Source organism: Dermochelys coriacea, chromosome 8 (assembly GCF_009764565.3).
Source record: "Dermochelys coriacea isolate rDerCor1 chromosome 8, rDerCor1.pri.v4, whole genome shotgun sequence".
Classification (NCBI taxonomy): Eukaryota; Metazoa; Chordata; order Testudines; family Dermochelyidae; genus Dermochelys; species Dermochelys coriacea.
In genome coordinates this window covers 53,712,797-53,727,042 of record NC_050075.1, presented here as the reverse complement: position 1 = coordinate 53,727,042, position 14,246 = coordinate 53,712,797, and the positions used below count along the sequence as shown (strand labels likewise).

The 14,246-nt window shown below is 51.4% G+C and overlaps 1 protein-coding gene across 8 annotated transcripts in view; it reads right to left on the bottom strand.

Annotated features, from left to right (window-relative positions):
- CACNA1E (calcium voltage-gated channel subunit alpha1 E) overlaps positions 1–14,246 on the bottom strand; it is a 213,624-nt gene that overhangs the window by 150,877 nt on the left and 48,501 nt on the right. For all 8 annotated transcript variants that reach the window (XM_038412805.2, XM_038412802.2, XM_043491387.1 and 5 more), the window contains exons 4-6: positions 10,691–10,794; positions 7,764–7,916; positions 5,684–5,865 (exon numbers count right to left, since the gene is read on the bottom strand). In XM_038412805.2, coding sequence (XP_038268733.2) covers positions 5,684–5,865; positions 7,764–7,916; positions 10,691–10,794 — 439 coding nt within the window. The remainder of the gene's footprint in view (positions 1–5,683; positions 5,866–7,763; positions 7,917–10,690; positions 10,795–14,246) is intronic.

Below are 14,246 nucleotides of genomic sequence, written 5' to 3'. Positions count from 1 at the left end.
TGTTTCTGAGATTTGCAAATGGACTATGGAGTTGTTTGGGCTTATTGGCAGCAGTGATGAGTTGGCGATCCCTCTTGTGCATTTCCACACTTCCTGGGTTTGGTGGGTCCAGAATTATCAGAACAGTGTAGGACAGGCTGTTCCCATGGGATCTCTGGTCTGGCTGGAATTCGGGGTTACTGGAAGCCTCATGGGACTCTATGTCCGGATTGATTTCTAGTCTGAGGAGGACAGGGAAAACGGAAGCTGAGCTGAGCCAAGTCTCCAAGCCTTTTGAGGCTCAGTCAGTACTTTTTAAACTGTAGATGGGTAACCAGCGGTGCTTGCATACTAGAATGCAAAGCCTGCAAGGATACTGGTCCAACTGCTTTTTGGAGAACTCTTTATACAATGCTTGATTGGGGCTGTCTCCATTGGCCTGCTGTGTTTCTTTGCTTCTGCGTATTACATGGGTGTGTGAGGAGATTTGGGGTGCTCGTGAAAAGAGCTGCATAAGAGAGGGGCTCAAACCATGAAGCTCAGCTCTCAATCCCCTCCACCCTCAGTTCCTTCTGGCTGGAAACTCCGACAGTGGGGAGGGAGGACGGGTCGTGGAATGGACATGAGCAACACATCTCGAAGAACACCAGTTACGGAAAAAGGTAACTGATTGCTCATGTCCATTCAACTTAGGTGATGCCCAGCAGTACCTGTGGAGGCGGGTAAGGAGTTCACGGATGTGTAGATTGCAACACAGCTCTGCCGAACCCAGTGTCGTTCTTGGCCTGCTGCTTGATGGCATAGTGGGCCATGAACATGTGTACCGAGGACCACGTTGCAGCTTTACAGATGTCCTGGATCAGAACATGTGCCAGGAAGGCCGCTGACAAAGCCTATGCTCTAGTCGAGTGGGCTCTGATGATCAGCAGCAGAGGAACTCCCACTAACTCGTAGCAGGTCCGAATGCAAGAGGTGATCCAGTTAGAAATCCTTTGTGTGGACACTGGGAGGCCTTTCATCCTCTCAGCTGTAGAGATGAAAAGCTGAGTCGACTTACGGAAAGGCTTTGTCCGATCTAGGAGAAAACCAGAGCCCTTCTTACGTCCAAAGCATGAAGGTGCCTCTCTTCACGAGTCTCCTGGGGCTTAGGGCAGAAGGAAGGAAGATGTCCTGGCTCATGTGGAAAGTGGACACCACTGAGCGAGGAGTGCTGACAAAGGGAACTCCTTCCAGGACTTTCCCGGGATTGGTCCACCATCACAGTGAGGTAAATACCATTATGGGGATAGCGACGACCTTCTCCAGGTGGTCCCTGGACCTGGAGTAGACCGTCCCTAGCCATTGCTGCAGGGATCGCATCCGGAGCCTGGCGTGGTGCACCACATGTACATGCTGCCATGTGACCTAGTATGTGCAGGCAAACCATGGCCGTGGTCAGGGGAAATGCAGAGACTTCCGCAATGAGGTCCGTCAGTGCCCTGAATCACTCCAGCGGCAGGAACGCCCTGGCGCAGGTCGAGTCGAGCACCGCTCCGATGAACTCTATCCTCTGCACTGGAACTAATGTGGATTTTGTGTCATTCACCAGGAGGCCCAGGCAACGGCACATGGCCAGTAGCACCGTGACATCCCCTTGGACCTTGGATCTGTAGTTGCCCTTGACGAGCCAGTCATCGCGGTATGGGTAGATCTGGATATCCTGGCATGTGAGGTAAACCACCACCACCAACGTGCACTTGATAAATACCGGTGGTGCTGTCGCTAGGCCAAACAGAAGGACTGCAAACTGATAGTGTTCGGGACCTACCATGAACTGGAGGAAGCGTCCGTGTCCCTCGAAGATAGCGATGTGGAAGTATGCATCTTTCAGATCGAGAAAGGCGCACCAGTCTCCCGGATCCAGGGAGGGGATGATGGATGCCATGAGACCATGCGGAACTTCAGTTTTGCTAAGTAGAGGTTCAAGTCCTGCAGGTTTAGTATGGGCCACAGACCATCCTTGGCCTTGGGGATTAAAAAGTATCGGGAATAGAACCTCTTGTCCTGTACTCCACTGGAACTACATCCACCACACCCAGCGGTCGCTCCCGATTGGTGGCTCTGGTCCGATCGGTACTGGTCATCCCTCCCAGGATCTGGCTGACCTCAATGAGCATCTGGATTGGGGCCTCGGGGACCAGTGGAACCGCAACGGCACCGAACCGGTGATCTACACATCACACTTGATGAGTGGGACTGGGATGTGGAGCGGGATCAGGAACTAAAGTGGGTTTGGCGTCGCGAAGATGTAGCCGCATGCAGTGACGCCATCCTGGGGGATCGGCGACAATCTGGAGAACAAAACAGTCGGTCCCTCGACCTGTCCCTGCAGTGGAACCGGTGCCACGGAGATTCCGGGTGCCAACTCCGAAACTCCTGCTGGGTGGGTGCATGCCTCCAGAGGTCTGTCCGGTTACCAGTGAGCCATGCCTCGAGCCTCACTGCCCTTGTCCAAGGTCCAGAGACCGGATGGGGCTATGAAGTTTCTGCCTATCACGATCAGAGGCGTATCGGCTGCGAGAGGGCAACCATTGGCGGGACGTCCCCCACAACGGGGAGCAGTGCCAGAAAGGTGGAGACTGTGATGGTCTCAATGCAGGTTTACCCTGGGACTGGGACCCCGCAGGGGCCGGAGTGGGCAGCACTGGGAGGGAAATAATGTCCTGCGCCACTTGGAGGGCCTCCATCTTGGACGGCACTCAGAGCTGAGGACCTCCGCCGCTATCCAGGGTAGCTGGCGGGGAGTGGGTTTGGCTACACTGCTTGACCTGAGCTGGAGCCCAGGATCTCCACGGGGGTGAAGAGGCATCCAAGAGTGGACCTTGGTCCAGCCCAGACTTGTCCTTTCCCTTGTGGGAAACTGGAGTCCTTCCTCGCCCTGTCTTCCTGGGCTTCTTGGCTGGAGCCATGGAAGAAGACCGGTGCCGGCTTGTAGATGGTATTGGCAGGGTGCTGCACACCAAGGTCATGGTGCTCTGCGTTGAATCGGAGCACTGCTCTGGTACTGGGGTAAGGGCAGACTCCATCAGGAGTGCCTTCAAATGAATGTCATGCTCCTTCTTCGTCCTGGGCTTGAAGGACTTGCAGATTTTGCACTTGCCGCTAATGTGACCTTAGCCCAAGCACAGTAAACACCTATTATGTGGATCGCCAACGGGCCTGGGACTTTTACACCAATCACAGGGTTTAAAGCCTGGGGACTGGGGCATGCCCTGTCCCAAGGAGAAGTGTTTTAGTCTCTAACCTAACAAATGGGTTGAACTAAACTAGAGGGAAACTATATACAGTAATCAATTTATTTGAGCATAATGCATCCGACGAAGTGAGCTGTAGCTCACGAAAGCTTATGCTCAAATAAATGTGCTAGTCTCTAAGGTGCCACAAGTACTCCTGTTCTTTTTTGTATATACAGTAATATTTGCAAGAGGCAAATGCAACAGCTCTAGCTGAAGCAGATCAGTTCCATGCACTGTTTCTAGAGAAACAAAACCAGTTTAGAAAGGAAGTGCGCCAGGAGAAGAGAAAGATGGATTGGGCATGAGAGGCATTTAAACTAAACACCTGACTTCCCCAGAGGGTAAGCTACTAATGTGAGAAACAGCCTGCCAAAGGCAGCAAGAGGAGCTGCGAATGTACATGCACTGAGAATAAGAGCAAGGTTTTGAGCAGAAAACAAGATTGCAGAGTACAAGGGCTAGTGAAGTAAGCAGGGGGACAGAGATGGGCTGCAGTCCCAAGATTCCTAAATGAACAATAGGCGAAGAGGCAAAGAGGCACATTCCCTATCAAGCTCAAGCAGCGTGTAGGAGGAATACGTATAGCTTATCTGTAAACTAGCTCACTGTCTCGTATGTGCATGCATCACAGAGTGAGAGCCACACACACAAGAATGGCTAAGATCCAGCATTCACCCTGATCTTCCCATGCTATTGCAGGACATTGTGTGGGAGACGCTAAATAATTCTAACAGGCAGCTCCTATTTAAATGCTTCAAAGGAACGGAAAAAACCCCTCAAGGCTTTCTGTGGGAGAAAAATTTCATTCCACCTCCTAGTCAGTTCTGCGTGGGCAGCCATCACTACGGTTAAGCCTGTAATCCCACTTATACCCTGAGACACCACTGGTATCCACGAAAATTTTCCGTCTTAAATCCCAGGAAGGTAGATTCTACCACTCACTTCCAGGGCAGAGAATTGCAGACACTGAAGAGCTTCTTAGAAGGCGGAAGAACAAAGCCCCTTTGTGGATTCAATTTACTATCTCTGTTTTCTTGCCGTGTTTGTTTTACCCCGTCCTCTGCAATCCCCACACACACTCAGCTGCTTATTCCCTCCCAGAAAAGCCTTGTGTCTTATCTACATGCATCCGATGAAGTGAGCTGTAGCTCACGAAAGCTTATGCTCTAATAAATTTGTTAGTCTCTAAGGTGCCACAAGTACTGCTTTTCTTTCTACATGGAGTAGGATCCTTCTAAAGTTTGGGTAGACCATATTGTGTCTCTTGCCACCATAGGGTTAGGTTAGCAACTCTGCTGACAAAATACACATTCAAAACTAAGAGCACCTCTGCACAGCATCCAGGCAGCAGAGTTTGCATGACATGCTGCTCTCCAGTCACTGGGGTTTGCTGTTCCCAGATCTCCCCGTGATACAAGCCTTCCTACAAATTTCAGTATGGGCTGGACAAAATGGGACAAAACCATTCTGGTATAACACTGCTGGTGTCAGCAGAAATTACACCAGGGATGAATCTGGCCCAGTTGTTTCTAGCCCAGACCTTAAAACCCATATTTAAAACCTCATCCCCACAACACACACTGTAACACCACCACCTGAGACGCTGTCAGCGTCTAACACTTGACAATAACAGCTCCCTTACAAAGAAACAACCTCAAAACTCAGGCAGCTTCATCAGCGCATCAAGGAACCTGCTCCACAAACGTGTAAGGCACAAAATCCGCCCCGTGTCATCATCGCACAACCACCTCTCCTGCTCTCAAGCAAAGCAGCACAGCTCATGCATTTACCACTCCACTCACAGGAGTCTGCATGTGTTACTGAATTCCAGCCCTTGCCAAGCGCAGGAAAGCACACCTGCAGTCATGGCACTGCAGCTGCAATCTTCAGTGAAGTTTGGAATACACAGTGGATGCAGATCTGTTTGTTCTACGAGGACTGGGACCAGTTGTGCCATGAAATGTGCTCATGGTGTGCTGGTTGCCAACAGGGGTGAGGGAGGAAACCGTGTATAGGGCTGAATCTGATCCAGCCCATTTTTCCCCAAAGCCCCACCCCTCAACTGAAGGTTCGTTAGAGCCAGCACAGGGGACAGGTCTTTGCCATTTGACCAGCTCTTTGCAACATATCACAAATCCAACCACTGATGGGTGCAAAGTTGCATGTGGCTCTCCAATTAATTAGTTTTTCCTCCTTCTCAAAAGGTACCCAGATGTGCAGTGGAACCAGAACCGAGTCCGGCCTGCGCTCACCCGTAATTGTACATCCCACCACTAATGAGCAGGCCCATTTCCATCATCAGTCCAAACAGGAGACCCAGGAGAGCTCCACAGCCTGGAAGCTTTGTTCAGCAAAAACACACCTCACTTCTGCTTCTCCAACCTGTGGAGCTCCCAAAGAGCCCAGAGTACCACTGCAGCCTCACTCACATTGTACAGCACTGTGGTCCACCCTTCCATGGTAATGCACTGGAAGACAGTCAACACAGCAAAGAGGATGTTGTCAAACTGAGTGATACCGTCGTTGGGACCAATCCACTCCTTGCACTCGTAACCCGAGGGGCATCCCTGCACCCCACATGGATGTGGGGGATCCAGTTCTTCCAGTTCACCTGCAATCATAAAAAAAGCGATGCCCGGAGGGCACAGAGATCAGGGAGGGGCGGAGGAGACGCAGAGAAGCAGACAGAGCCCAGCCCGGATACCCAGTGGAAGGCAAGGTTGGACAAGCATCTAGATGTGTTATTAAAGCTTTCACATTTGGGGGGAACATTAGGTCACTGGAATGTTCATGGAATCCTGATCTGCAGTGCCCTGATCTTCCAGTCCCAGATTTACTCCCCCACTTTCTGACCCTCAACGCTCTGCCAATACATCTTGGGCTTGACCTGAAGCACTCCTTGCTAATGCAGCCCCAGAGCTCACATGCCTCTTCTAATGCACCTCACTCCTGACCTGAAACAATGCTGGGCCTTCTGAATTTGGCCAGTCCTGAGCAGGGATGGCTGGTCGTGTTGACGTATGTTAGTATGTTTCTTCCCATTCCCCCCAAACCTTGGACTGTGAACTCTTTGGGGGAGGGACCTCTCCCTTCTTGCCTGTCTAGAAAGCAGCTAGTACACAATGGGCACAACTAATAATCTAAAGAGGTGGCTTTTCTTCTCTGTATTGAAGTATTGTCAACCCTCATGATGAGTCTCATGATGCTTGGTGTTTTCCTTAAAGCCCCAGCTCCTGGAATCCTGTGATTACTTGAGCGTCTCAGGGGGGTTTTGTAAAGCAAGTTTCTAGCCTCTATAATTGTGAAGAAAAATCTTGAAAATGTGACTCAAGTGCACCCAAGAAGGTGAAAAACCCAAAGGCAAGTAGAATCCACATTGTATTATCATCATCATTTTAAATCCCATGATTTTTGAGTCCTTATTCATGATTTTTGGAACACTTACAGTTGCCCATGCTAAGTCTCAGGAATGGGAACTCTCTCTCTTTAAATGAGATCAGCTGGTATTGGATATGAAGACAAGAACAGATATTGGGGATGGTTTTTATTGATAGCAACCACTCATAACAACATCAGTCACTGGGCCTCAGAGCACATGTGCACCTGTTATGGTCCTTGGGCCCTTTAAGAGCTGGCATTCTGGGAAACATAGTTCTCTATGAAGGACAGAGTCCAGAGGTCAGCTTTTGGGAACTGTAAAAGGGATAGCCTGAGGGCAGTATGGGGAAAGAGGAAGGCTGAGCCTGGAAGGGCTGTTGGGAGGTGATTGAGTTGCTTTGTTCTTAGCTGGATTTTACTTTGTTAAGCCCTGAGAAAAGAGACTAGAAGTGACTTATAATTGTTTGCATTTACCATCTCTGGCTGGAGAAGCTGCCAGTTATCTCACGGTAAGGTTATCCTTGGCTGGAATCTATTACAAAACCAACCCATCTCTCCATCCCCACTGGAGAGCTGGCTAGAAAATGGGAAATATAGTCACGACAAATCTGTTTTTGCTGACATTTTTCTAACCATGAATGTTTGCAACCAGCTCTACCTCACTGCCACCCCTCCCTGGCTGATAGCAGGCTCAAGGAGAGGAAGACAGAGTGTGGCGTTCAGTAAAAGAAGAGAGGAAATCACTGAGCCCAGAGCTCCAACAGGAACATAGCAGTGAGAAGAGGGAGTGACCCCTGAGACGACCTGACTCCAATTCCAGTGGGCATTGTGTGGAAATGGAATTTCTCCCCACCATGCACCAGGGACCAGCAGCTCAGTCTTTTCTCAGCCATTGTCATTGTGTGGTGACAGTTGTGTGTTACAGTCTGAAGTGTCAATACCACCATGCCACCTGCATGCCGCAGCATGGCTTATGCCTTGCTGCAGCCTGAACCAGACAAGCTGGGGTTCAGCGTGGCAAGGCCATAGAGTGGCTCATACACAGTTAACCACCTCATCCGAGCTGAGAAGGGTGCTGCTCACAACGGCTTGCTATGCACAACAGACAGAATGGAATGGCAGTCTGCCTACCTGAATTATTTGTGTAGCAAGCTCGGTGCAGTTTCCCGCTGTAGAACTCCAGGCCGATGATGGCGAACATCAGAATAGCGAAAAAGAGCAGGAGGCCTATCTGGAGAAGGGGCACCATGGCCTTCATGATGGACTTCAATACGATCTGTAAGCCTGGGGAAGAGTAGAGAGGACACAGCTCACTGACCCTCCCACCATCTTGCCCAGCGAACAGCAGACACAACCTCTCTCCCTCTCCCTACAGGAGAGGCTCTTGGTAAAAGGATGGTGAGCTACAGAGATGTGGAAGGATCAGTAATCTGCCAAATGGGACCAGGCAAAGCACAGCGTGAAGAAATCTTTGCCAAATAGGCATCTGCCATTCCCGTAACTGCCCAACATCAACTTCTGGGTTTTCGGGAAGTTTCTTCTCTCCACTGCAGCTCTTTCTGGGCATATTCCGCCTATGGAATTTCCACCGAGATCTACAGACTTCTGCTCCAGGAGCAAGGGTAGAATGGGTGATAGAGACATGCAGGGAGGATCAGGGAGGAGAACTTTGCCCCTAGAGGAGCAGCATGAGCTAGTGGACAGGACAATGGATTCAGGATGGGTTCTGTTCTTGACAGTGCCTGCTGCATGACCACAGGCAAGTCAGTTCACCTGTCTTTGCCTCGGTTTTCTCCCCACCTCGTGTTTGTATTGTTTATTTAGACTGAAAGCTCTTCAGGGAAAGGATAGTCTCTTACTTTGTATTGTGCAGCACCCTGCACAATGGAGCCCTGATTTAAGTTGGGGCCTCTAGGTGCTACCATATAAAAACATCCACTACTCATTCGGATTTGCCTCCCGAGTGGCAACTGCAAGGTAAACAGGTAGGACCATATTTCAAAGTCTCACCGCAATGGATGAAGAATCGCCTACTAGCCACTGCAAAAGCACACCTGCATGCAACTGTTTGTGAAAGAAAAAAAATCAAGAAACTGCACGTACAGCCGCCAGTGTTCATGCACAGGTATTTAGTTTGTGCATCCAAATGCACGCATTTGTGCATGCACAACGGGTAAGTGCACATCCTGCATGGCTCCCATGTTGTGTGTGGCCTTTGATTGCTTCCCTCTAAACATCCCACCCATGCATTCACTTTGGATAACAATGGGGGAAAGCCATCTGGAGCATAAAGAGTTTTGCCAAGTAGCTTGCAGAAAGGGAGGTTTTTAAGAATTTTCCCCACCTGACTTTGACAGGGCAAGAGGAGTGCCAACAGCAGTGCCAGGAGCCAGGCATGATGTGGGCCAAATGCAATGGTGTGTTTTCTCCACACCCTTCTCTGTCACAGCACCTCGCTTCTGACCTGTTCTCCCATCTCAGGGCTCTCCTGAGCAGGGACCGCAAGTGCTGGCTTGCTGTCAGATTCATATTTTAAAGAGTGGACTTTGTCCTGGTGAAAAGTGCCAGACTGAGACGGGACAGATGAGGGGTACAAAGGACAGCAGCACAGCAAATCTCTCCCACTATTGCCCTGCAACTGCGCCACCACCTTTGAGGAAGAGATGAGAGGTTCAGTCTCTGTGACTACCAAGTTCCCAGCCTCTCTCTCTAGGCTGTCGACAAGAGAACCACTCGCCGCGAGGCTGGATTCTGTGACATGGCCCTGTGTGCACTAGAATCTGGGTCAGGACCGTCCTACACAGACCACTGACCAGCTCTCAGATGGAAATTGACTTATGATGCAGGGGAGAGAGGCCACCTGGTGAGCAAGAGGTGGAAGGCATATCCCATGACAAATCCCTGTGACCATAAACCAAGTCACATCCAGTCCTATTGAGGATATTTTGCTTGTGACCAAATTCCTTACTTCCCAGAGATCTCTCTTCAGAAGCAGGAACCTCAGGCATTAACTTATAGTCCCCCTCCTAGCCCCTTGCTGCCCCCCCATTTATTAACCCAGCAAGTCGTACATTCAGGGCCCAGGATGGGGATGAATCAGGAGCACCAACAGACTGATTCCTTTACTTAACCCACTGTGTAAAGGGAGGGAAAAAGGAAATCACTAACGGATACACTGCAGCCCTGGAGGAATCCACCCACTGCCTTCTGGGATGGGAGTGGAATTAGAGTCTCTGGCCTTTGTGAATCCTGGGATTCCCAGTTGTGCTCCACCAAAAAGCATTCTGCCTTGTTCTAGATGAGGGCCCCGTGGGGCAGAAGGGACGGGGGAGGCAAAAGGGGCAATTTTCCCCAGCCCTCCCCGAGGTTGAAAGGGCCACCAAACCACGTGGCATTGTGACCTAGTGTGAGGGGTCACTGTGCCACTCAGGTTTGGCCCGGTGACCCTTGTTTGGCCTGGCAGCCCCTCCGTCATGACAGTGGAACAGTACAGCCTAACCTGTGCAGTGCTGTGACCCCTGCGTGCCAGGTCACAACACACAGCATGGGGAGCCGGGCCCACCCCCACGGCATGGGAACTAAGCCTCTGCTGTGGGGGTGAGAGCAGGGCATGCTCGCTCTAACACCACCACTACGCTCTGCCCCCTTGTCCCCACAGTGGTAATTACCACCCTCAGTGGTAATTTTTTGGAAAGGGTGTGGGCTTTGTTGCAGAATTTACCCCTAGCCCCCCAAATAACTCTGTGTGTTAATAGATGCAGATCCCAAATAGACGCAGGGGTGGGCCCCAAATATTTGCATGCTGAATTTACCCCTCTCCCTTCCACATCACCGATGGCACCTCTCCTGTAGAAATCTAGGAGAGGGTGCACTCCTTCCTGCTGGAAAACATCGCTGGTGAAATCATGGTCCCTCTGAAGTCCATGGGAGTTTTGCCGTTGACTTCCATAAGGCCAGGATTTCACCATCTGTCTCCAGCAGTGGCATGAGTGCTTTCCCAAGCCTGAGGGACATACACAACTCATGTGCTCTGCCAAAGAGTGTGAGATCAAACTTACTGGGAATGCCTGAGACGAGCTTCAGAGGCCTGAGCACACGCACTGCCCTCAGGGTCCGCAGATCCACGTGGGTGTTGAAGTGAGTTCCAGCTGTGGCGAGGATGCTGCAGCCAGACAATGAGAAAGCAGAGCTATTAGCCACAGACTTGGCAGTGCGAACGTGCCCGTGAGAGGAAAGCATCGTGACTGGGCCATCTCAGACAAGGCACCTGACAACCTGAATTGGTGTGCCTTACCCTCCAGTGAGTCTGCAGTGATTGCTGGGGTCTAAACTTAGCAGTGTTAATGGAGAGTGAGAGACAATAATTAAAACAAAAACATTGTTGCCAGGATCCGCATTCCCAGCCGGAGTGCAGTGCAACCCGCCCCGCATCGTGCCAGGATGAGGAGTCATACTCTTAGCCTTTGGCTCATATCCTCAGCATTGTCCGGTCAGCATCAGGTGCAGCTCAGGAACTGGGTGGGGATGTTAAACCAACTTCATGTCTCCCTGATCCTGGAGCCGCTGAGCATCAGTTGGGTCCCAAGGCACAACTCAGAGCAACCTCAAGGCTGACTTAAGTTAGCCCCCCAAATTCATTAAGACAGACAAGAGATCGTCCAGACATAGCAGTTCCCTGGCCATACCCCCTACACCAAGAACTAGGAGGGGTGACCCAGCAGCTGCTGGCACTACATCACAAAGGGATGCATAGAGCCCCAATTAAGTTTGTTTTTTCACTGGCAGACCAGCCCCAGGTGGCTACTGGAGCAAGGATCAGGCCCTCGATCAGTGCCAAGAGTCACACGCAGTCTCTGAGTGCAGTGGGACCCTACCAGCCACACACTAGAGCACAACATGGGCCTGATTCACTGCTGCTTCTCAGCTCATGTGACCATTTACATCTGTGCAAAATGTGCGCAAAACACCCCCAAATCAGACAGGTAATGTTTGACGCTCGCTTTGCACAGGAGCAAGTGATTACAGTGCACGGCCATGGAGAGCTAGACCCCACGATTCATGCCCTGCTGCTCTAACCATTAGCAGTGCTATGTAATTATGCTCTGGGTTTTTAGACTGCCAGGACGGTGCTCTTCAGATCTGTACTTTGCCTGCTTGGGATCAATTTAATCTCTCTCCAGGGCACTATCAGTCGGGAGCAGAGACAGTGCTCAGAAGATCAGAGTCTTTGCCCGGGTGGTTAGCTACATGTCTCTGGATTAATGCTCCGCAGGCTCAAGGAACCAGGTTCCCTGAACCTGGAAGTGCCACACAACGGCAGGACAAGGATGGAGATGAGACTTAAGAATTAAAATGCAATCAGGGTGGGTAGGGGAAGCAACAACTGTGATGGGTTCCTTCTGCAGGGAGGTTATATGCCCACCCGGCCTCAGTTGCGTTGACCCCAGACGGCATGCTCCGCTCGGGTGTGACTGGCATTGCCAGGCTGGATCGTGGGGGCTGCGTGTCACAAGGCAAGACGGAGGGCCACACTGGGATTAGACTTTTTCAGGTAGGCAAAAGGAGGTGGTGGGGATTCCCCCTTGAGCAACCCCACCCCAGGGTCAAGCACAACAACAGTGCTGGAAAGACAGGACTGCTCAGCCCTGACTCCTGCTGGCTGAGGGCAGGTAGGGGCGGAGCTGGGGTCACAACAGACAGAGCTCACAAGACTGCCCGGGATGTTTTAGAAGGAGGATGCAGATGGAGAGTGGGGCAGGAGGAGGGAGCGACCTCAGAGCTGTTTGCAGCAATCCAAAAACCAAGGAAAACTGGGTCATTGTTCCACTAATTTATCCAATTACAGGCCAGAGCAGCTCTGTGCTAGGTCTCTTGCGTGCAGCGCAATTAGCAATCTTCTCTCTCTCTCTCTCTCCCTCCCTCCCTCCCCCCCCCGCCTCAACGTACAGTAGGTACTAACCTACCCCCTTCAGAAACCAGAGTTCTGTTTCCTAGGATACACAGACAGGAGAAATGATCTAACATAATCAGAATAGCTCATTGCATCTGATTTTTCCCCCTTTCTGTTTATCATGCTGGATTCAAAAGGGGTGAAATGACAAGCACCAGGAGAAAAACCTGAACCTGGTGCCTGCTTAATCTGGGAGGTGGCTGACGCTGTGGTGTTCTGGCCCGACAGTCTCATGCCTTGGCCACCTAATCCCACGATATCCCACCCTGGATCATGGTAAGGATCCATAGGCTCCTACCACATGCGTGGCTGAACAAAGCATCCCCTTGCCCCGCACAACCAGAACCCAGCTTCAGCTGCTCCATCAGGGGCCAGACATGCTGCATATGGCCCCAGGCTAGAAACAGCCTCCCCTTCCCACCCTTGGGGTGGGTGCACTTCTGCTGCCATGACTAGTCCTCCTCCTCCCCTCCAAACACGCCCCAGGGAGGGAATTTGAATGAGAAGCCAGGCAGCCATGAAAAGGGAAGATCTGGTGGAACACAGGGATCCTTAAGGAGGGGGTCGCTGGAGAGAAATGGGAGGAGAGGACATGGGGTAGCGAAAGGCAGGACTTGACACCAGAGCAGTGGAGCGAGAGAGAAAGCCCAAGGAAAAGTGGGGAGGGACCAGGTACCAGACCTTGCCACAGAACAGGAATGCAGAAGGGGAAAAATGGAGAGGAAGACAGGAACAGAAAAATGGGTAGCAAGAGAGGACGAAGGGAAGACAGAGTGGGGAGCAGGTGGGAACTGGGAGTGAAGGAGAGAGCAAAGGGGTTGGCTTCAGGATACAGAGGAAGGAGCCACCAAGAAACTTTGTCTCCCCATGTTAAAAACTTTTCCCTCCCTGCATCTCCTGCCCAAGGAAACTTCTGCCGCCCAAACACGTCCCACAGCCATTCCCACACTTCTCCACTAGCACTCCCTCCTCACCATGTAACCCCAGCCATCCCCACCATGCCTAACTGACACGGCCTTTAGTCCACTCCCAGAGCACCCTACCACACTCTGCCCAATGCTCCCCCTTTGCCGCGATCAGCAGGCCCCACCGGCCCAGCCCCTTCTCTGACTTTCCCACCGTGCCCCACCCATGGAGTCTCTCCTGCCGCTGGGGTCTCCCACAAAGCCTCCCAAGCATTTCCCACCCTGCCCTAGAGGCTCCCCAGCAAAGGCGTACAAAGGCCATTCTAAAAAACCCAAAGAGGATTCTAATGTTATGGTTTCCAGAAAAACCTTGATAGCAAACAAACGAGAGAGACTGGAAAACATCCGGTCTAGACTGCTCAGAGAAGGGAGCTGGAACAAAGCCAGGGAGGTGGCAAATAGCCAGGCAGCTGCTGATGAGGATGGCATGTGTGCGTTTAATGGGCCTTGCTTTCCAACCTCCCACAGTCAGAGTGGTGACATGCTGCATTATGCAGAGGCCTGGACCCAGCAGAGATGTGGCCAGCTGTTGCACGTTGGGTGGTTATGGGCTCGCCTCTTCCTCTAGAGGAGGACTTTCCTCTAGAGGAGTAGGTATGTTTGTGCTGAAAGCCCTTGCTTTAAAGCCCAGATAACTAAGAGGTTTGGGGGACCTGCACCTCTCTTCTGATCCAATACTCCTACAGAAAGAGAAGGAGT